Source organism: Oncorhynchus masou, chromosome 32, assembly GCF_036934945.1.
Source record: "Oncorhynchus masou masou isolate Uvic2021 chromosome 32, UVic_Omas_1.1, whole genome shotgun sequence".
In the NCBI taxonomy this organism is placed as follows: Eukaryota; Metazoa; Chordata; class Actinopteri; order Salmoniformes; family Salmonidae; genus Oncorhynchus; species Oncorhynchus masou.
Genome location: NC_088243.1, coordinates 82,655,624 through 82,679,314, shown reverse-complemented (window position 1 = coordinate 82,679,314; position 23,691 = coordinate 82,655,624). Strand labels below are relative to the sequence as shown.

At 43.7% G+C, this 23,691-nt stretch overlaps 1 protein-coding gene across 3 annotated transcripts; it reads right to left on the bottom strand.

Annotated features, from left to right (window-relative positions):
- Positions 1-1,199: 1,199 nt before the first annotated feature.
- LOC135526697 (zinc finger protein 711-like) lies at positions 1,200-23,632 on the bottom strand. Of its 3 annotated transcripts, none has more exons than XM_064955270.1 (10): positions 23,457-23,632; positions 22,153-22,232; positions 21,805-21,902; positions 20,910-21,563; positions 18,087-18,236; positions 16,263-16,406; positions 16,014-16,151; positions 12,342-12,482; positions 6,715-6,881; positions 1,200-4,179 (listed from the first exon to the last, which is right to left on the bottom strand). In XM_064955270.1, exons 3-10 carry the CDS (start codon positions 21,881-21,883, stop codon positions 3,028-3,030), a joined length of 2,625 nt encoding a protein of 874 aa, XP_064811342.1. In that variant the 5' UTR covers positions 21,884-21,902; positions 22,153-22,232; positions 23,457-23,632; the 3' UTR covers positions 1,200-3,027. The 3 variants fall into 3 exon arrangements, with proteins under 3 accessions (XP_064811342.1, XP_064811343.1, XP_064811344.1); XM_064955271.1 differs by having other exon boundaries at positions 21,805-21,892; XM_064955272.1 differs by lacking the exon at positions 18,087-18,236.
- Positions 23,633-23,691: the final 59 nt, after the last annotated feature.

Genomic DNA, 23,691 nt, shown 5'->3' with positions numbered 1-23,691 from the left:
GCGCTCTGTCTCTGTAGGGAATAGCAGCCAGGGTGGGCGCTCTGTCTCTGTAGGGAATAGCAGCCAGGGTGGGCGCTCTGTCTCTGTAGGGAATAGCAGCCAGGGTGGGCGCTCTGTCTCTGTAGGGAATAGCAGCCAGGGTGGGCGCTCTGTCTCTGTAGGGAATAGCAGCCAGGGTGGGCGCTCTGTCTCTGTAGGGAATAGCAGCCAGGGTGGGCGCTCTGTCTCTGTAGGGAATAGCAGCCAGGGTGGGCGCTCTGTCTCTGTAGGGAATAGCAGCCAGGGTGGGCGCTCTGTCTCTGTAGGGAATAGCAGCCAGGGTGGGCGCTCTGTCTCTGTAGGGAATAGCAGCCAGGGTGGGCGCTCTGTCTCTGTAGGGAATAGCAGCCAGGGTGGGCGCTCTGTCTCTGTAGGGAATAGCAGCCAGGGTGGGCGCTCTGTCTCTGTAGGGAATAGCAGCCAGGGTGGGCGCTCTGTCTCTGTAGGGAATAGCAGCCAGGGTGGGCGCTCTGTCTCTGTAGGGAATAGCAGCCAGGGTGGGCGCTCTGTCTCTGTAGGGAATAGCAGCCAGGGTGGGCGCTCTGTCTCTGTAGGGAATAGCAGCCAGGGTGGGCGCTCTGTCTCTGTAGGGAATAGCAGCCAGGGTGGGCGCTCCGTCTCAGGGTTCATTTAAACGGTCTCTTGCCTGGAGAATCAATCCTGATGTATGAAGGAGAGGAGCACAGAAGTGCTGACATCACAGTTGGATAAGTTCTGTCTCTTGGAGAGGGAGCAGTATGGTAGCGTCACATATAATCTGTCCCAAATGGAACCATATTCCCCATGTAGTGCACTACTTTTTAACAAGGCCCTTAGAGCTCTCGTCAAAAGTAGTGCACTATATGGGGAATAGGGTGCCATTCGGGACATATATTGGATAAGTACTCCTTTCCCGTTTTCAATATGGTAACCCACTTTTGACCTAAGTTATTCACTAGGTATTTTATATGATTATTTATGTGAGTTGTCATACTATTCAACTGAGTAATACATTATCGGTAAAGCTGGAAATAACATTTTAATTTTCCTACATTTCCGTGGAGTTAGACCGCCATCTGGTGGTGATGATTGAGCAAGAGGAGACATTCTATTCCCTTGTCATGCACTACTCACTAGAGCCTTTGAGGCTCGAAATGCCCCCCAAAAAGGACAGCAAGAACTAAAAAGATAATTGTTTATTTTGGTTGCTCCTCACCAGTAGTTTCTGAACAATCAGACAAAAAAAAAAAAAAAAAAAAAATACATACATTTTTTTTTAAACACAACTCATTTCATGGCCAGCCGACTATGTGCATACTTTAAGACTCCCAATGACAATCTCTCCACCATTGTACTTAAGGTGTGTGTAGCCAACTGACTGTGGGGTTGCTGGACACCAGTGAGCAGAAATCTCAACAGAATGACCAACCAATTACCTATCAGATATGAAAACAGAAGAGTTCATTAGACAGCTCTCTATTGATAATACATTGGGATGAATACTGGTCGCTACCGTCCCACTCCAGGCCCTGAAATACCCACAACACTCATATTGTCTCATTCAGGGAATATACATTATACACATTTGCGTACATGTAAAATTAACAAAATAATAGTTAAAGTGCTTTAAACTGACTCAAACACACAATCTCTTTACACGGCATACGTTTGAGACTTAAAATCACTTTACTTTTCAGATGTCTGTTTTAGCAGAGCTCAGTGCATGAGGAGAAACGGAACATAAGACCTGACCATCGGATGGTTGGCTTGTGTGTGACCACATCTGTGTTCCATGTGATGACACATACACAACTTACAGTGGCATTCACAAGGTCATATACACAACTTACAGTGGCATTCACATGGTCATATACACAACTTACAGTGGCATTCACAAGGTCAAAAAACTGTGGTGACAAGCGTTTTTTACCAAACATACAGAACCATCTGTCCACCAAACACCAAAACATTAAAGTTTAATTAATAATAAATTGGCACTGTTAAGAAGAAACAAAACAAAGTTCTGTTTGTTTTTTTAAAAACGAGTTGGTTTCGTAGCTCGTAGATTAAGGTGCTTGTGTAAACATTGTTCCACTCTGACCTCACAGGTGGACCACCCAAACAGGGCCCACAGGCTCATAATGACATGATTGTGATTCAGATTGCCTTTAAAAAAACAAACGGTATTTGGGTATAAACCAGGTTATTGGGAGGATACTTGGACCTGGGTTCAAAAACTATTTGTAATAGTTTCAAATACATACCTTCGTTGGACTTGCCAGGCAAAACAGAACCAACCGATTCGCAAAAGTCCACTCTAGGCAGGATAAAGGAAAGCTAAACGTATACGAAATATTTCAAAAATTATTTGAACCCAGGTTTGAAGATACAAGTTGTTAGCAGAGCATTGCAGCTCTCCAGTATGCACTAGTTTGATACAGTAGTTTGATCCAGATACAATATGCACTAGTTTGATCCAGATACAGTATGCACTAGTTTGATCCAGATACAGTCTGGTGAGATAGAGAAGAACAGGCCTGAATGATGTTCTCAAATAACCACCTCCTATATTAGAGGACTTCTGTCCACTTCTTTCTTCCAGATATTCAACAGGAACACACACAGACATATTTCGAGACCCTGAAAAACCCACTGTTAATCATATGGTGAATCCTCTCTCTGCAGATAAATACAGACAGAGTGACAGGCGCACCACTGACAACATGTACACTGCTTTTAAACTTCACCAACTTCCACCACATGCTCAGTTTGATTACACCTGGGGGAAAGGAAATGGGGGGGGGGGGTCTGGTGAGACCTCTTCCTACTCTATACAACCAGTAGAAAAAGAGAAACAGTCAGAATGTTACCGTTGCTAGCAGTCTAAATGTACCATTCCATCCTTATCAACTGCCGAAACGTGTTCCCCCTTTGTCGTGTTAATCAGGTCTACGTAGACTAAGGAGTGAGTGTGCCAGTCTGTCCGGGTAACGTTGTGTCAAAATTGTATTAACAACGCTCCATCAGCATCTCTTTGTGATGCCTGGCTATGTGCTGGCTCTTCTCCGAGGGCCTTCGGAAGCCTTTACAACAGTAGTCACAGCAGTGGGGGTATTCCTTGGTGTGGATCGAGATCACGTGGCGTTTGAATCCTGAAGCGTCCGGGCTGTTGTACTCGCAGTACTGACACTGGTACACCTTCCTCCCGCTGTGGGTCTTCATGTGTTTCTTCAGCTCCGTGGACTGGCGGAACCCTCGCCGGCAGCGTTTACACTTAAAGGGGAGGTCCTTGGTGTGAACGGACAGGATGTGTCTGCTGAGGGTGAAAGGGTCAGAGGTCGTGAAGTTACAGTGCCTGCACTGGTGCACCTTGCTGCCCTTGTGCGTCTCTGAGTGTTTCTTCAGCTCAGAGGGCCGGTGGAAGCCCTTCTCACACACGTCACACTGGTGAGGGAAGTCTTTGGTGTGAACAGATATAATGTGTCGTTTTAGATCAGAGGAGTTGGTGCTCTTGTGTTCACAGTGGGGACACTGGTGGGTCTTGTGGCCCTGCACCATCTCTGTGTGCCGCTGCAGCTCCCCTTCGTCAGCGTAAGCCTGGGGGCAGTGGCCACACTTAAAAGGCAGGTCGGCACCGTGCTTGCTCTTGATGTGAGTCTTTAGGTTGGACTGGTCTGCACAGCGAAAGTCACAGTGCGGGCAGCAGTACGGCTTCTCCCCCGTGTGGGTCCGCATGTGCTTCTTGAGCTCTGACGGGTGACGGAAGCCTTTAGTGCACTCCACGCACACGTGGGCGAAGTTCCTGCTGTGAACGGCCAATAGGTGACGGTTGAGGAGCCCCTGCTCTGCAGTCTCATAGTCACAGTACTTACAGTGGTGCAGTTTGGACTCCTTGTCCCTCAGGATCAGCTTGTTAGACCCTAGCTGGCTGTCTTCGTGGTAACGCCGGGTATACTCTGTGTACTCTGGGGTGGTTCTGTTGTATTCTGTGTACTCTGGGGTGGTCCTGTTGTATTCTGGGTACTCTGGGGTGGTCCTGTTGTATTCTGGGTACTCTGGGGTGGTCCTGTTGTATTCTGGGTAGTCTGGGGAAGAGGTTCTGTCTCGGTCACTGCGATGGACCAGTAGCTTGTGGGACTCCAGGTGGTTGTGGAAGTTGACCTTCAAAAACAAAACAGAATATATTTATAGTGCATTTTACAGACATGTCACAAGAGCAACACACTTAACAGGGAGGAGTTACAACATAATATTAGAAAACAGGTTGTCTGGTTCCTGATTGGTTGATATGCAGGAGTTATGAGACAAGTATTAATCTCATAATTCCACTGTCCAGCAGTCCAGGCAGGATATTCATTAACTTAATTTCCCTCTGGGGGAAAGGAAAAAAACACAATTTTTTTTTTTTTTTCTCCCCCATGCTACTATTTGGTTTGCAACAGTAGGGGGGGGGGAGATCTCTCCCCTGCCAATAGGCTAGCTATCCCAAGAATGAACTCAAAACTAATAATTCACCATGGAAACCAAAAGCACTCAGAAAGCCATGAATTCTATTGGACATTTATTGAATGATTATTTATTGAAGTGCTTGTCTCTCATCATCATTGACTCTCTGCTAGCTAGCTACATGCCAATGATTTGTTTAGCATAGCAAGGTCAAATGGCATAGCAACATCGAATTAATAAAATGATTAGCATTGACGACAGGGTCAAAACATAAGAAAATAACTCCAGTACACTTCGGTAGAAACTTCAGAATGCAAAAACAAAATGTACTCGTTAAAATAATATTTTTAATTATAAAATGTCCGTCATATTTTAATGAATAAACATACAGTGGGGCAAAAAAAGTATTTAGTCAGCCACCAATTGTGCAAGTTCTCCCACTTAAAAAGATGAGAGGCCTGTAATTTTCATCATAGCTACACTTCAACTATGACAGACAAAATGAGAGAGAAAAAAAATCCAGAAAATCACATTGTAGGATTTTTAATGAATTTATTTGCAAATTATGGTGGAAAATGAGTGTTTGGTCACCTACAAACAAGCAAGATTTCTGGCTCTCACAGACCTGTAACTTCTTCTTTAAGAGGCTCCTCTGTTCTCCACTCGTTACCTGTATTAATGGCACCAGTTTGAACTTGTTATCAGTATAAAAGACACCTGTCCACAACCTCAAACAGTCACACTCCAAACTCCATTATGGCCAAGACCAAAGAGCTGTCAAAGGATACCAGAAACAAAATTGTAGACCTGCACCAGGCTGGGAAGACTGAATCTGCAATAGGTAAGCAGCTTGGTTTGAAGAAATCAACTGTGGGAGCAATTATTAGGAAATGGAAGACATACAAGACCACTGATAATCTCCCTCAATCTGGGGCTCCACGCAAGATCTCACCCCGTTGGGTCAAAATTATCACAAGAACGGTAAGCAAAAATCCCAGAACCACACGGGGGGACCTAGTGAATGACCTGCAGAGAGCTGGGACCAAAGCCTACCATCAGTAACACACTACGCCGCCAGGGACTCAAATCCTGCAGTGCCAGACGTGTCCCCCTGCTTAAACCAGTACATGTCCAGGCCCGTCTGAAGTTTGCTAGAGAGCATTTGGATGATCCAGAAGAAGATTGGGAGAATGTCATATGGTCAGATGAAACCAAAATATAACTTTTTGGTAAAAACTCAACTCGTCGTGTTTGGAGGACAAAGAATGCTGAGTTGCATCCAAAGAACACCATACCTACTGTGAAGCATGGGGGTGGAAACATCATGCTTTGGGGCTGTTTTTCTGCAAAGGGACCAGGACGACTGTTCCGTGTAAAAGAAAGAATGAATGGGGCCATGTATCGTGAGATTTTGAGTGAAAAACTCCTTCCATCAGCAAGGGCATTGAAGATGAAACGTGGCTGGGTCTTTCAGCATGACACTGATCCCAAACACACCGCCCGGGCAATGAAGGAGTGGCTTCGTAAGAAGCATTTCAAGGTCCTGGAGTGGCCTAGCCAGTCTCCAGATCTCAACCCCATAGAAAATCTTTGGAGGGAGTTGAAAGTCTGTGTTGCCCAGCAACAGCCCCAAAACATCACTGCTTTAGAGGAGATCTGCATGGAGGAATGGGCCAAAATACCAGCAACAGTGTGTGAAAACCTTGTGAAGACTTACAGAAAACGTTTGACCTCTGTCATTGCCAACAAAGGGTATATAACAAAGTATTGAGAAACTTTTGTTATTGACCAAATACTTATTTTCCACCATAATTTCCAAATAAATTCATAAAAAAAATTCTACAATGTGATTTTCTGGATTTTTTTCTCTCTCATTTTGTCTGTCATAGTTGAAGTGTACTATGATGAAAATTACAGGCCTCTCATCTTTTTAAGTGGGATAACTTGCACAATTGGTGGCTGACTAAATACTTTTTTGCCCCACTGTATGTCTGCAAAGATTATAACAAAAAGTTATAATGCCCTCGAACCTGGGAATTATGGAGGGACAACTCCCTCCAAGGCAGTAATCCTGGCCCTGGGCTGCGCCTTGGGCCTCAGAACAGCCCTGGTCTGATAATTCCCGGGTTCTCAGGCATTATTGCTTAAATAACATAAAATAGAGAAAATGAAGGGGAGAAGAAAAGAGGAGAGTAATAACAGATAAGGTCCAATGACGTGAACATCAGAGATATGAGAGACGACAGAGACCTTCTTGTTGGTGGTGAAGTCACAGTCGGTACACTGGTACTTCTTAAGGTGGTGGTCAGGATGGTTCTTCATGTGGCACTTGAGGAAGCCTTGTGACCTGAACTTCTTACCACAGATGTGACAGGGGTAGACGGTCAGGGGCATGCCGTCTGGACCGATGATCACAGCTGAGAGGAGACAGAGGGGAAATGTATTTAGCCTTTAATTATCCAGGTGAGCCAATTGAGAACGTATGAACACAGCTGACGAGACAAAGAGCAGAGATGCACAGCATGGTCAAAAGTATGTGGACACCGCTTCAAATTAGTGGATTCATCTATTTCAGCCACACCCATTGCTGACAAGTGTATAAATTCGAGCACACAGCCAAGCAATCTCGATAGACAAACATTGGCAGTAGAACAGCCTTATTGAAGAGCTCAGTGACGTTCAACGTGGCACCATCGTAGGATGCCACCTTTCCGACAAGTAATTTCGTCCTGCTAGAGCTGCCCCGGTCAACTGGAAGTGCGGTTATTTTGAAATGGAAACATTTAGGAGCAACAATGGCTCAGTCGCGAATTGGTAGGCCACACAAGCTCACAGAATGGGACCGCCGAGTGCTGAAACGCAAAAATTTGGTCTGTCCTCGGTTGCAACACTTGCTACAGAGTTCCAAAATGGAGTAGCAGTCGGACGTGTGTTTTGTTTTGTCCCGTGTGTATGTAGTTGTGTTCCTAGTTTTTTCATATATTTGAATCTCACTTTCCATCTACAGACAGAATATACTCTTCTATAACCCGTCTCACCCAATGTGGTACAGATCTGCTATTTTTATACTTTAGAACCGGAACCCCCTTCAGAAGCTAGCCAGCCAGCTAACTAGCTAGTAGTCAGTTAGCCACTGCTAGCGGCCTTCACTGTTTACTCGGACACCAGCCAGCCTCAGCTCGATCAATACCTGCCAGTCTCTACAACGCAATATCAACCCAGAGCATATCGGACTGCTTTTTCTCTACCCCATCTCCGGATTACATACCGCAAGCTAAGGAACATTACACCGGATCATCACAGCGAGCTAGTTGCAATCCGAGTGGCTACACCTGGCTCGTGCCTCTGTCCCGAAACAAGCACCAGTTAGCCTTGAGGTAGCCTCGAGCTAGGCCCATCTGTCGACTAGCCGTAGAGGTCTACCAGCTAATTCTTGGGCTACAATACCTCTTTTGCCAATTGGCCTGGACTCTTTATGCCAACAGAGCCCCGCCGATCCATCACGACATGATCGTCCGAGGTGGTTTCAACAGGCTTCTCCATTGCGACGTCGCCAAAAACCCATCTGCTGGCTATGACCTGCTAGCCTTCTGAATCGCCGAGCTTCCAGCTCGCCTAGCGTTGTAGCGGCTACCTAATGGCTCCCTGACTCCCCTATTGTTGCTCATTGGACCCTATGACCACTCGGCTACACATGCCTCTCCCCAATGTCAATATGCCTTGTCTACTGGTGTTTAGGTTAGTTATTATTGTTTTATTTCACTGTAGAGTACCAGCCCCGCCCTAAATGCCTAAGATAGTTATTTTGTCGCACCCTCCATACATGCAGAAACCTCAACTGGCTTAACTGGTGCCGCCAGAGATGCAACCGCTCTCATCGTCACTCAATGCCTAGGTTTACCTCCACTGTACTCACATCCTACCATACCCTTGTCTGTACATCATGCCCTGAATCTATTCTACCACGCGCAGAAATCTGCTTCTTTTATGATCTGTCCACAACTCACTAGATGACCAGTTCTTATAGCCTTTAGCCGTACCCTTATCCTATTCCTCCTCTGTTCCTCTGGTGATGTAGAGGTTAACCCAACCTTGTAGCACCCAGCTCCACAGCTATTCCCAAGGCGCTCTCATTTGTTGACTTCTGCAACTGTAAAAGCCTGTAGTTTCATGCATGTTAACATCAGAAGCCTCCTCCCCAAGTTTGTTTTACGCTTTAGCACACTCCGCCAACCCTGATGTCCTTGCCGTGTCTGAATCCTGGCTTAGGAAGGCCACGAAAAAAATTCTGACATTTTCATCCCCAACTACAACATTTTCCAACAAGATAGAACTACAAAAGGGGGCACAGTTGCAATCTACTGCAGAGTTCTGTCTTACTATCCAGGTCTGTGCCTAAACAATTCAAGCTTCTACTTTTAAAAATCCACCTTTCCAGAAATAAATCTCTCACAGTCACCTCTTGTTATAGACACCTCTCAGCCCCCAGTTGTGCCATGGACACCATATGTGAATTGATTGCCCCCCCATCTATCTTCAGAGTTCGTACTGTTAGGTAACCTAAACTGGGATATGCTTAACACCCCGGCCGTACTACAATCTAAGCTAGATGACCTCAATCTCACACAAATTATCAAAGAACCTATCAGGTGCAACCCAAAATCCATAACCATGGGCACCCTCATAGATATCATCCTGAGAAACTTGCCCTCCAAATACACCTCGTCTTCAACCAGGATCTCAGCGATCACTGCCTCATTGCCTGCATCCGTAATGGGTCCACAGTCAAAACGACCACCCCTCATCACTGTCAAACAATCCCTAAAACACTTCAGAGCAGGCATTTCTAATTGAGCAGGCATTTCTAATTGATCAGGCATTTCTAATTAAGCAGGCATTTCTAATTAAGCAGGCATTTCTAATTGACCTGGCGTATGTATCCTGGAAGGATATTGACCTCCTCCCGTCAGTAGAAGATGCCTGGTTGCTCTTTAAAAGTTCAGAATGTAGAACTAAGAACAGATATAGCCCTTGGTTCACCCCAGACTTGACTGCTCTTGACCAGCACAAAAACATCCTGTGGCGTACTGCATTAGCATCGAAGAGCATCCGCGATATGCAACTTTTCAGGGAAGTCAGGAACTAATATACACAGACAGTCAGGAAAGCTAAGGCTAGCTTTTTCAAACAGAAATTTGCATCCTGTAGCACTAATTCCAAAAGGTTTTGGGACATTGTAAAGTCCATGGAGAATAAGAGAACCTCCTCCCAGCTGCCCACTGCACTGAGGCTAGGAAACACTCACCACCGATAAATCCACGATAACCGATCATTTCAATAATCAATTCTCGGGCCGACTCTTTTCTCTGTATATATCAATGTCGCTCTTGCTGCTGATGATTCTCTGATCCACTTCTACGCAGACGACACCATTCTGTATACATCTGTCCCTTCTCTGTACACTGTGTTAACTAACCTCCAAACAAGCTTCAATGCCATACAACACTCCTTCCGTGGCCTCCAACTGCTTTTAAAATGCAAGTAAAACTAAATGCATGCTCTTCATCCGATTGCTGCCCGCACCCGCCCGCCCGACTAGCATCACTACTCTGGATGGTTCTGACTTTGTAGTTGTCCACATATTCTAATACCTAGGTGTCTGGTTAGACTGTAAACTCTCCTTCCAGACTCACATTAAGCATCTCCAATCCAAAATTAAATCTAGAATCGGCTTCCTATTTCGCAACAAAGCCTCCTTCACTCATGCTGCCAAACATACCCTCGTCAAATTGACTATCCTACAGATCCTTGACTTCGACGATGTCATTTACAAAATAGCCTCCAACACTCTACTCAACAAATTTGATGCAGTCTATCACAGTGCCATCCGTTTTGTCACCAAAGCCCCATTTACTACCCACTACTGCGACCTGTATGCTGACGTTGGCTGGCCCTCGCAACATATTCGACACCAAGCCCACTGCCTCCAGGACATGTATAAGTCGTTGCTAGGTAAAGCCCCGCCTTATCTCAGCTCACTGGTCACCATAGCAACACCAACCCGTAGCACAAGCTCCAGCAGGTATATTGCACTGGTCACCCCCAAAGCCAACACCTCCTTTGGCCACCTTTCCTTCCAGTTCTCTGCTGCTAATGACTGGAAAGAAATGCAATTAAAAAAAACAGAAAATTATAAAAATAAACATTTTTTTTTTTAATTGCCGAAGCTGGAGACTTACTCTCCATTTCAACATCTTTAAGCATCAGCTGTCAGAGCAGCTTATCAATGTACCTGTACACAGCCCATCTGTAAATAGCACACCAAACTACCTCATTCCCATATTGTTATACAGTTTTTTTGCTCTTTCGCACCCCAGTAGCTCTACTTGCACATCATCTGCACATCTATCACTCCAGTGTTTATGTTAAATAGTAACTATTTCTTTACTGCCTTACCTCCCTAATCTTACTACATTTGCACACACTGTACATAGAAAAAAAGTATTGTGTTATTGACTGAACGTTTGTTTATCCCATGTGTAACTGTTGTTTGTGTCGCACTGCTTTGCTTTATCTTGGCCAGGTCGCAGTTGGAAAGGAGAACTTGTTCTCAACTGGCCTACCTGGTTAAATAAAAGTGAAATAAAATAATAATAATAAAACTGCCTCTGGAAGCAACGTCAGCACAATAACTGTTCGTTGGGAGCTTCATGAGTTGGGTTTCCATGTCCGAGCAGCCACACACATGCCTAAGATCACCATACGCAATGCCAAGCGTCGGAGCGGTGTAAAGCTCGCCGCCATTGGACTCTGGAGCAGTGGAAACGCGTTCTCTGGGGCAGTGGAAACGCGTTCTCTGGGGCAGTGGAAACGCGTTCTCTGGGGCAGTGGAAACGCGTTCTCTGGGGCAGTGGAAACGCTTTCTCTGGAGCAGTGGAAACACGTTCTCTGGAGTGATGAATCACGCTTCATCATCTGGCAGTCCAACAAACTAATTTGGCGGATGCCAGGAGAACGCTACCATTGCCGTGCACAAAGCGAGGTCCATACAGAAATGGTTTGTCGAGATCAGTGTGGAAAAACTTGACTGGCCTGCACAGAGCCGCCCTGACCTTAACCCCATCGAACACCTTTGGGATGAATTGGAACGTCGACTTAGAGCCAGGCCTAATCGCCCAGCACCAGTGCCCAAATTCACCAACGCTCGTGGTTGAATGAAAGCAAGTCCCCACAGCAATGTTCCAACATCTAGGGGAAAACCATCCCAGACGGGTGGAGGCTGTTACAGCAGCAAAGGGGGACCAACTCCATATTAATGCCCATGATTTTAGAATGAGATGTTTGTCTAGCAGGTGTCCACATAGTAATTTACACTACATGGTAAAAAAGTGAGGAGCAGATCAAAACTCACAAGGTCTAAGAGCAGAATTTCAAGAAATAAAAAGGAAGCAACAGGGAATCTCCACCATGTTTTCAACCCTCTGATCATTTTATATATTAAGGAGACATAACTAGTTGTATGTTCTTTGAGCTCATGTCAGACGAACGGATAATGTAATGTCTGTCTGTACCGGTCTACCACTGCTATGATAATGTAATGTCTGGCACTGCCGTGATAATGTAATGTCTGGCACTGCCGTGATAATGTAATGTCTGTCTGTCTGTACGGGTCTACTACTGCCGTGATAATGTAATGTCTGGCACTGCCGTGATAATGTAATGTCTGGCACTGCCGTGATAATGTAATGTCTGGCACTGCCGTGATAATGTAATGTCTGGCACTGCCGTGATAATGTAATGTCTGGCACTGCCGTGATAATGTAATGTCTGTCTGTCTGTACGGGTCTACTACTGCCGTGATAATGTAATGTCTGTACCGGTCTGGCACTGCCGTGTCTCGCCATTCCTCTTCTTCTTCTTGATCTTCTGTTTGAGGGCTCTGTTGGTGCCCTGACCGTCTCTGATCTGAAGGTATGGCCTGGTCCCTCCATTCCTCACCGTGTCCACACTGTTGTTATCTACATTTAAACAGCAGGAGAAACAGACTTATCTACATATAAAACACATTAAGCCCCACCCCCTTCAACATGTACATCAACAAATTGGCGAGGGCACTAGAACATTCTGCAACATCCAGCCTCAACCTACTAGAATCTGAAGTCAAATGTCTACCGTTTGCTGATGATCTGGTGCTTCTGTCCCCAAACAAGGAGGGCCTACAGCAGCACCTAGATCTTCTGCACAGATTCTGTCGGACCTGGGCCGTGAATCTCCATAAGACAAAAATAATGGTGTTCCAAAAAAAGTCCAGTTGCCAGAACCACAAATACAAATTCCATCTAGACACCATTGCCCTGGAGCACACCAAAAACTATACATACCTTGGCCTAAACATCAGCGCCACAGGTAACTTCCACAAAGCTGTGAACGATCTGAGAGACAAGAATGGCCTTCTATGCCATCAAAAGGAACATAAAATTCAACATACCATCTAGCTAAAAAAAAATATACTTCAAATCAGTTATAGAACCCATTGCCCTTTATGGTTGTGAAATCTGGGGTCCGCTCACCATCCAAGAATTCACAAACGAGAGAACCACTAAATTAAGACTGCATGCAGAATTTTGCAAAAATATCCCATGTGTACAATGTAAAACACCAAATAATGCATGCAGAGCAGATTTAGGACGATACCTGCTCATTATCAAAATGAACAAAAGAGCAGTTAAATTCTACAACCACCTAAAAGGAAGGGGACTCCCAAACCTTCCATTACAAAGCTATCACCTACAGAGAGATGAACCTGGAGACCAGCAACACAATTAGACCCAACCAAATCATGAGAAAACAAAAAGATAATTACTTGACACATTGGAAAGAATTTACAAAAAATGCTATTTAGCCCTAAACAGAGAGTACACAGTGGCAGAATACCTGACCACTGTGACTGACCCAAACTTAAAGAAATCTTTGACTATGCACAGACTCAGTGAGCATAGCCTTGCTATTGAGATAGGCCGCCGTAGGCAGACATGGCTCTCAACAGAAGACAAGCTACGTGCTCACTGCCCACAAAATGAGGTGGAAACTGAGCTGCACTCCCTAACCTCCTGCACCACCATATTAGAGACACATTTTTCCTTCAGATAACAGACCTATAAAGAATTTGAAAACAAACCCAATTTGATCAACTCCCATATCTACTGGGTGAAATATCACCGTGTGCCATCACAAAGGCAACCCATATTTAGATCTATTTTCTCTTTTGTACTTTAACAATTTGCACATGGTTACAACACTGTATACAGCCATAATGACACCTAAAATGGGTCTATTCCTCTGAAAATTCTGTGAGTGTAAAAGGAGGAAGAGAGGAATAGACCCATGTCATTATTGTTTATTTCACTTTAGTTTATTTTCTATTTCACTTGCTTTGGCAATGCTAACATATGTTCCCTATGCCAATAAAGCGGGTCTAGCACTGGGGCGGCAGGTTAGCCTCGTGGTTAGTGAGTTGGACTAGTAACTGGAAGGTTTAAGTTCAAATCCCCGAGCTGACAAGGTACAAATCTGTCATTCTGCCCCTGAACAGGCAGTTAACCCACTGTTCCTAGTCCGTCATTGAAAATAAGAATTTGTTCTTAGCTGACTTGCCTAGGTAAATAAAAGGTCAAATACATTTTAAAAGCCCTTTAAATTGAATTACACAGCAGGGGAGGAGAAAGACTTATGAACAAAAACAATTTCTAAGATTTTACTGAGTTACAGTTCATAAGGAGATCTGTTAGTTAATTAGGCCCTAATCTATGGATCACATGACTGGGACTACAGATAAGGTATCTGTGACCAACATATGCATAAAACAAAAAAGGTAGGACCTTGGATCACAAAACCAGTCAGTATCTGGTGTGACCACCACCTGCCTCATGCAGCGTGACATATCCTTCACATAGAGTTGTTCAGGCTGTTGATTGTGGCCTGTGGAATGTTGTCCCACTCCTCTTCAATGGCTGTATGAAGTTGCTGGATACTGGGAATACGCAGTCAATTGCACTCTTCCTCAAAACTTGAGACATCTGTGGAATTGTGTTGTGTGACAAAACAGCATATTCTAGTGTGGCATTTTATTGTCCCCAGCACAAGGTGCACCTGTGTAATGATCATGCTGTTTAATAAGCTTCTTGATATGCCACAACTGTCAGGTAGATGGATTATCTTGGCAAAGGAGAAATGCTCACTAACAGGGACGTAAAAAATGTGCGCACAAAATTTGAGAGACATAAGCTATTTGTGCATATGGAAAATTTCTGGGATCTTTAATTTCAGCTCATGAAACATGAGACCAACACTTTACGTGTTGCGTTTATATTTTTGTTCAGTATACATATAAACAGCAGGGGAGGAGAAATACGGTTTAGCAAATACTAAAACAAGCACTAATGCTGAAAGGTTTGTGTGTGAGCGTGTACACGATTTACTATACCTGTGGAGTACCGTAAGTCTTCACAATGATAGTAAACCAACTAAATTCAGCTGTTGGTCAACTGTTGGCCCCCAAAAAGTCAACACAGGCATAGTAAGACTCAGGGCAACGGGTTTCAACGTCCACCGTGAGACGAGAACCTCTGAATACCGGCCAAACTCCTATTTAGAAGTTATTCTCCTGGAACAAATTGTTTTCCCGTTTCATTTTTCATTTTTTTAACCCAAGCTCTCTGTAGACTACTCTTACCCTCAGCCTGCTATAACGAAGGCTGGTTCAACAGCAATTTGGCTGATTCAACAGATTTGATGATAGCATTACATTTAACATGGATTTTTATTAAAACCAAACAAAAACAAGCAAACTTATTAGAATAATTCCGTGTCCTGGTTTAAATGGTGAGAACGTCTGTGGCGCTCATGCAATGCACTTCTGGAAAAGTGTGACTGCGATTTGTAAGACGGTTCCAATATGTATATAAAACATATTTGGAAGCAGTACAACAGGAGAGGGGACATTCTCTCTTTACATTGGATCTTTGTCCAGCTGCTGTAAACAGTTTGGATGGGCGTAAAACCAGAGCCTGCGTTGTTTAAAAATGATATGCCCACAGGAAGCAATTATGGTGCCTGTAAGTGTATTTAGACATTTAGCTTATTTGAAAAACATGTTTTCTTTAGAATTGTATTACAATTATTCACTCTTTTTAAGCCTAAAATAATAATGAATTTAATCATGCTTATTGGCAACGTTTGGCATGTCCATGCTCAGTCCTAATGCGATTTACTGTGGAATTGATTCCAAGGCAATACATAAAAGATAGTAAATACACAACCACATATTGAGCCATGGAGCATGTTACGATTGCAAGTGAGGGGCCAAGTCTCGACAAAAGCCACAATTTGTTAATTCATCAAACCTATAGCGCTACCTCCGGGGGCTTGGACTTACCATTGCGTTAGGTTTGTTACAATAGAGCCCACAGTTGTGTGTGTTATATCCAGATGAAGGAATACTGTTATTAATGAATATAAAACCAGTTGATCACATAAATTGTATTTCTTACCGTAGGCAGCAGGCCAGGAGACAGGGACTAACATCTTGCTGTTTGGAGAGTCATCTAGCTGGTTCTCCTGGACTGCAGAGGTCTCATCCTCTCCTACAATCACCTCCATGTACACCTGCTCTGCCATGTCTGACACATCTGTAAACACACAGACAGATTCAGTAACAACCCTTACCCTGAAGGGTTCCACTAACAAACCTTAACAGATGGAGCGTTTATTTATTTATTTTTTAAAGAGTGTTTACTCACTGATATCTTCCTCTGACTGGGCGTGGTCCTTCACAGCCATGTAGACCATCCTCTCCCCCCGGCCATGTCTGCCTCCTCCCCCAGACTCCAACCCAGCATGGTGGCCGTTATGGCAGTCACTTTCAGACACCACCTCGGTCCCACCTACAGACAGAGACAGTAATCGCACTTCAATACACAGTTTAATGCTAGTAGAGTTTCACAGTGTTCAACAGACAGTTTAATGCTAGTAGAGTTTCACAGTGTTCAACAGACAGTTTAATGCTAGTAGAGTCTCACAGTGTTCAACAGACAGTTTAATGCTAGTAGAGTCTCACAGTGTTCAACAGACAGTTTAATGCTAGTAGAGTTTGTGTTCAACAGACAGTTTAATGCTAGTAGAGTTTGTGTTCAACAGACAGTTTAATGCTAGTAGAGTTTCACAGTGTTCAACAGACAGTTTAATGCTAGTAGAGTTTCACAGTGTTTAATGGTCATATGTACAGGGTTGCAGGTGTGATTGCAAGGTACATTAAAAACCTTAGGCTTCGAGCCCCAACATGCAGGCCTAGAGAAATATAATAAAAACAATAGAAATAGCACTAGAACTGTTTTGAATAAATAATGTTATGTCATAAGGTGAATTCACCAATTTGTAAGTCGCTCTGGATAAGAGCGTCTGCCAAATGACTTAAATGTAAATGTTATACCATATATATATATATATATATTAAAAAATTGCGACAGCTCTGATGGAAACGGGAAGTTTTAGTACAATTTTATAGATGCTTACATAATTTGTTAATTATTCGACATGGTGGGATCGTTGCATGACGGTAAAATTAATTACGTGAGAAAACGCCTTTATGCGCAAATATTGATATAAAATAACCATATTGAAGTATACTTGGGAGTCACGCGAGGATATGTTGTGCGGTCCTCCCAATACAACTGGGGAAACCGTGCAGTTCTTTAGGCTACAGATGAAATAAGTTGTGATGAACTTCACAGGGTGGTGAAAGTGCACAGTGACGTTGATGCTCTTTTCAATTAAATATCGAGGGTCTTATTCTGGTGAGATGATGATGCTTGACTGTTGTTTGACAAATAAACTACATCTAGTTCTTCTCCATAGTAATGTCATTATGTAGACCAGCCTCCCCTCACTGTACCCGAGAGCTGTTGTACCCAGACCAGAGTAGACACATGCCATTTAAAACGCAACAGTTCGTGACAAAACTATAAGTTGAGTTGAAAATGATGCAAACATCGAACTTTTCATTTTTATTCCGTACATGAAAAAGTACATTTTGTGTTGCACTACGTCATCACGCATTGATTTTATATACAAAACGTCAATTTTTTGGAAATAGCACTGGTGGCAAAATGCACATGCTTTCTTATGCAGATTTTTGAATATTTACATAAAAAGCTGTCGCCAATTGGAAGGAAACCTAGCTAGTCACACACTAGCACACTTATGTTCTCTCTACTCCCCCAGGGAACACTTACCATCTAAACTATCATTTCCATGTATGTAGCTGATACTTCACGTTACAAGATAGTTTGACGCCATTCAGAATACAAAAATGATGCTTTACTTTTCAATTGACACTTCAATGTTGGCCTCGTTGATGAAAGAACAGCGCTTTCAAGACAAGTGGGAACTCTGAAATAACCAAGGTCAAATCATGACGTCTGTAATCTTCAGGTCGGAAAGTTGGAGCTCGAGAAAGATGCCAGAGTTTCCGAGTTGGATGACCATTCAAACCGATTATTCCCCAGTCGGAGCTCATTTTTTTCTGCGTTCCCAGTGGTCTTGAACGAGATAGAAGTATCACTCACCTATCTCCACATCATCATCAGCCTCGGCTTTGAAGATGTAGACCTTGATGACCTCGGACCCCTCCTTGTTGGATTCTTCATCATGCATCACCTCAGTAGTGATCCCTAGAGGAGTGTCTCCTCTGTCCAGCTTCTCACCAACGTCATCCACTGGATGGACGGACACACACACACTAAGATTACAGTAGTGATCTCTAGAGGAGTGTCTCTAGATGAGTGCCTCCACTCCTCTCAACACTGGATGGACACAAATAACACATGACAGTAAGCTTTTACCCAGCAGAAGGGTAGGACAATATCAAGGACTTGCAAGGCAAAAATGATCAGAAGAGTTCATGAAATATGCTCTCAAAACAGACTTCAGAAACGGTCTACAAACAATCCCTTAGATATATTCTAGCCTATTCATTTGCAGTGGTTGTAAACATTGATTCAAATTAGGGCTGTCCCCAATTAGGCGGTTGGTCGACCGAGATGGTTTTAGGTCGAGCAGTAACACACACAAGTTTGGACACCCCTACTCATTCAAGGATTTTTCTTGATTTTTCACAATTTTCTACATTGTAGAATAATAGTGACGACATCAAAACTATGAAATAACACATGGAATCATGTAGTAACCAAAAAAGGTGTAAAAACAAATCAAAATATTTTATATGATACTTCAAAGTAGCCACCCTTCGCCTTGATGACAGCTTTGCACACTCTTGGCATTCTCTCAACCAGCTTCATGAGGTAGTCACCTGGAATGCTTTTCCAACAGTCTTGAAGGAGTTCCCACATATGCTGAACACTTGTTGGATGCTTTTCCTTCACTCTGCGGTCCAATTCATCCTAGACTCTAGACTGAAAGACAATTTATGCTTGATTCTAAAAATGTGGTCGGAGGCTCATTATCGAAGGTGTTTGGCAATTGCGTAGCCTCCAAAGGCCAAATCGAGCTCGGTACCACAGTCAATGAGCACCCTAAATTTTGTAACAATGAAGAAGGGCTCTGAATAGCTCCGCATTGACATGATTGGTTGATGGTAGGGGGGAAACGGTACACGCTGTATAAATACAAACTAATTTCCTTGAAAACAGCTCTGCACTGTTCCGCGAAGTGCAAGAAGTATGAATGCCCTGCTGAGGCCAAATCACGGTAAATGCCGATTTCGGCATTCGTCTCTCTACCGACAATTTGTGCGCATTCATTATCTCATAACTTCATTGTGTGAATTGGTTGCGTTTGATTATTAGTGTCTATCAATTCCCCTTTACATATATCACCACTAGTACATTTACCCATAATTCCTAATCTACAATGTTTGTTACTTTGGTTACGGTCAGGTTTTTTTTTATCCATTCAATATTATTCCAGTGTTCCTGTTGTCAGTGTCAGAGTGGACATGTTGTTTGCAGAGTGCACAACCTATACCTGGTACACTTGTGAGAAACAACTTTTGGTTTATTTAATTTTATTTACGAGTTCTGTCAAATTAGTCATTGTCTTTTGTTTGGAGCACCCCTGTCAAATGAGTAAGGACACACACACATGGAAGTAGGCCCATAGGCTACCTGTCATGGGCGCAAATGTAGACATAAATGTGCCCATTTGGGGATCTGATAGTATTACTGATTGGCTTAACACACCACCTGTGGAGCTTCTCAAAGTAATGTTTTCTTTACCTCAAACAGCAAGCAAACAAATTTTGTTTTTACATCCATTGAGAATGAGAATAGTTCCTCAATGTATTTGAAAAGATCTTTCCAGCTCTCTCCCTTTTGATAACCACTCAGCGTGAAAGGGGAAAATGTGATTCTCTGATCCAGTGAAAACATAAAATATGCTTCTTATCAATGCTCGACTTGAACTGTAATAGGTTCCGGTACTCATTTGGGTGCTGGTACTGTTTATATTTAGGTGCAGGAGCTCCACAATACTTTTTAGCTAATTTTCTATAAGAGGAACAGGAGCTCAAGAGGTAGAACATTTGAGGTACCTGTTTTCAGCTCCGGTGAGCTCCTTCCCAAGTCAAGCACGGGTTCTTATCCCTTGTGTCTGTCCTGAGCTCACTGGCGGAAACTGAGGGCCCAGAATAATGTTATACAAATGTTGTAAGTTCGATAGTGCTAGCTTCAGGCTGAACACAAGTTAATAGTTGATACAATGTTTCAAGTTTGTTGCACACAGGCCATGTGTAGCCAATGTGATGTATAGGATTTTTTTAAAGATGTTTTTAAATCAGGATATTTTCTACCTGCAGGCTGCAATGTTTTTATTTGTTTTTACATAGTTGGCAATGGAAGTAACGTTTCAGGTATGTATCATGTTCATTTAGAATGATAGAATTTTTATCAACCACATGACAATGATTGAGATATGAAGACGTTATTATTAATTAAATTAAACTTTCACGAAAATGTGAATATGAAAACCATAACTGTCACGTAGATCGGTAGAAATGGTAAGATAAATTGGCATTCCACATGAGAAAGTTTGCCGACTCTTCGTGTAGCCTATTACCGGAAACTTCAGGAGAGTAATGGCAGAAAGCCAGCAGGAGCGGGAGGAGGATAGTTGGGACAGGTTTTTTTTCTTCTGGTTATCTAGATCTCTAGCACCCTCTTAAGGCATCAAACTGTAAACTTTAAGCATCAGACAAGCTCAAAGCACATGATTTTATTAAAACACATAGGGTTTTAATAAACATATGGAAAAATACATGTTTAAATTTTTTTTTACCAATCCATTGGTCGAAAGGACAGCCCTAATATTACTGATCATAGCAAATAATTCAATGAAATCAAGCCTCAGTCTGTTTCTAGGTGTAGTTGACTCACAGGAGATCATGAGGTAGTCCTCCTCATCAGTCTGCAGAGAGACAGCCTCCACGTCCACCGGCAGTTCCTCGTGGGCCTGGATCACTGTCTCCTCCTCCCCCACCAACACCTCCTGGTCCAAGCCCTCCAACACGTCCTCCTCCTCCTCCTGGTGCTCCACAAAAAGCTGGTCTGGCATGTGGTGGTGGTGGTGATGGTGGACTGAGCCCTGGATGAGGTCTGAGGTTAGAACATGGTGATGGTGAGAGTCTATAGCCTCCTCGATGGCCACATCGGAACCCAGCAAGTGTTCGTGTCCGATGTCAGGGCCTTCAATCACCTCAGTCTCTAGATATTCCTCTAGGACCTCTACCTCTGCTTCAAGGCCCTCGACTTCCACCTCCGCCTCCAGGGCCTCGACCTCCAGGCCTTCAACCACCTCCGTCTCGAGGCCCTCAACCATCTGTGTCTCTAGCTCCACCACCTCCGCTCCAAAGCCTTCAACTTCCGTCTCTAGGCCTTCCACCTCCACCTCCGTCTCGAGGCCCTGCACCTCCAGGCCGTGCTCCAGCAGGATGCCTTCGTCTGTCATGACGTCAGACAGGAGCATGCCCTCAGGCACAGACACCAAAATGTGTTCCCCGTCGATGTGGGCCAGGCCCCTCATTCCTGCCACTGCACAGGGAAACAGTAAGAGGGGGAAGGTTATTACAGGAACGTTTTTCCACTGCAGCCCTGGTTTGGCCTGAGGCATTTCCAGGCTTTCCTCTTTGTGGAAAAGCACCAAAAAAAAGGTACAGCTACACAAGACTCTGCTGTAGTGTGTTCAGCATCTAACTTTGCGTGAGGCATTGGGCTATCAAGTGAAGGCTAATGAACCCAAAGTATACATTATCACAAGGCTATATTGACCTACCAAAGTCTTGCATGATCATGGTGTGAGGCATCTTTAACTCCTGTGTGTGTAGCTCCAGGATCCCTCCACCGTGGTCCATCTCTTTGATCTTAAAAAAGCTTAAATAAAATTATTCATGTTAGGCCTACACATCCTTTCAAGAGGTTCAATACTCTTTACACACTATGTGAATTCAGGAATGTCAGATGATTAGGGCCGGTATCCGCAAAGTATATCAGAGTAGGAGTGCTGAACTGGGATCAGTTTGGCTTTTAGATCATAATGAATAATATTATATGGCCAGATCTTAGAGCAGCTCTCCTACTCAGAGAAAGGCCCTGGATATTAATTACTGTCGGTGTGTATTACCTTCACATTTGATGACAATGCACTCTAAAATAAGAACAGTGTGTTGCTGGTGTTTCTTCCTTCCATTGGGAGAGAGAACCCTGCAAAGAATGGACAACAAGCTGAGATAGATGCCACTGAAAACATTGATCTTTCATCCAGGGAACACAAGAGGAAGTGTGGGAAAAACTGATGACATCACATATCCAGTAGATATCCTCTGCGTATGCTATTTTATGATAAGGATGCTGAAACTGCAGTATTCTAGCTACTGGTATTGCTGTGTCTGCCTTGACAAAATTAATGTCTGGAAAAATATGACCACATAGTTAATTGGTGCTACTGTGGAAACTGTTGATTTGTTATTAACACTTGTTGATGCCATTTGAGTCAGTCCTAGCTCATATGGAATATGACTGAATAATGAGATATTCGGTCATATTTCTACTATGCGACGGTCGAAAGAGACCTAGAACGGATAAATAAAGGTTGTTTTTCCTGCTTCTCAAATGCAATGATTTGAGTTGTCCCACACACGCCCACCATTCATTGCCCAATTTCATGGCTGCCTGGATTATGCAACTGTAGGGCATGCTAGCGAGTACTCGCTATTTAAAACAAAAAAATGAACAGAATCAACTAGTTAGTGTTACTAATTCCACCTGATTACCAAATGTTCGTGTTAACACTTGCAAACATCCACATTCATTGGGTGGCGGTGGCGTAGAGGGATATCTGTAGCGGGCTAGTCCGCTAGCTAATAACGAACTAAGCAAGCTTGTTCGGAGTTGTGCAGACGTTTGCGGCAGATGTCGACATCTGGGGGGAAATTCCACAAACGCAACGTTGAGCAATACTGCAAAGAAAGGGATGTATATAACAATAATAAGTCATTGAACAGGGTGTATAGTGCTTGGTGGCTGTTACTTACGGTATATTTATATATAAACCGTTGCGCCCACAACAACCGTAGCTAGTTAGCCTCGATTCCGCCATTTTGGTTAGCTAGTTTGATAGCGTGTTTTAAAACTCCATAAAACCGCCATACATCAACGATTGGTGCTAAATGAACACCATGACACGCGATCGATACCACAAAATAAATACAACCGACGTGTGCATTCACAACATTGCATCGATAAATGTTTAGCTACTAGCATTTGTAATTGCGAAGGGACATTAGCTAGCTAGCCTAGCATGTTAGCTAGAGCATGCGGCATTATCAACCATGTTGTTTTTCGACGGGCTGTAGAAGGCCCGTAACGGCCGACTGGGCCCTAGTCATATATTTGATATGCAATTTCAATCGTTTCGAAATGTTTTACCTTATTATGGACTCCTTCAAATGGATCGTCGATATGTTTCCTTTCTCGGTTGTGTCTGTTATTGTTTGGGTTTATTTTTCGACACTAAGATAAATGCGGCCTGTACATTTGGATCCCCGGGCACTCTTTCCGAGGCCTGGGCCAATCACGTTGCTCGCTCGCAACGGAGGGCGGGAGGGCCAGACAATGGGTGGCCTCGTTTAGCGCCGATCCCTGTCTGTTTGCGTCACGCAGG

What these genes read in the sequence shown, in the direction of transcription:
- LOC135526697 (XM_064955270.1), bottom strand. Translation starts at nt 21,883, where the DNA reads ATGGACCACGGTGGAGGGATCCTGGAGCTACACACACAGGAGTTAAAG. An exon ending in CATGATCATGCAAGACTTTG is followed by an intron (nt 21,564 to 21,804) that starts GTAGGTCAATAT and finishes TTCCCTGTGCAG; the next exon opens with TGGCAGGAATGAGGGGCCTG. An exon ending in ACTTCACCACCAACAAGAAG is followed by an intron (nt 4,180 to 6,714) that starts GTCTCTGTCGTC and finishes TTGTTTTTGAAG; the next exon opens with GTCAACTTCCACAACCACCT.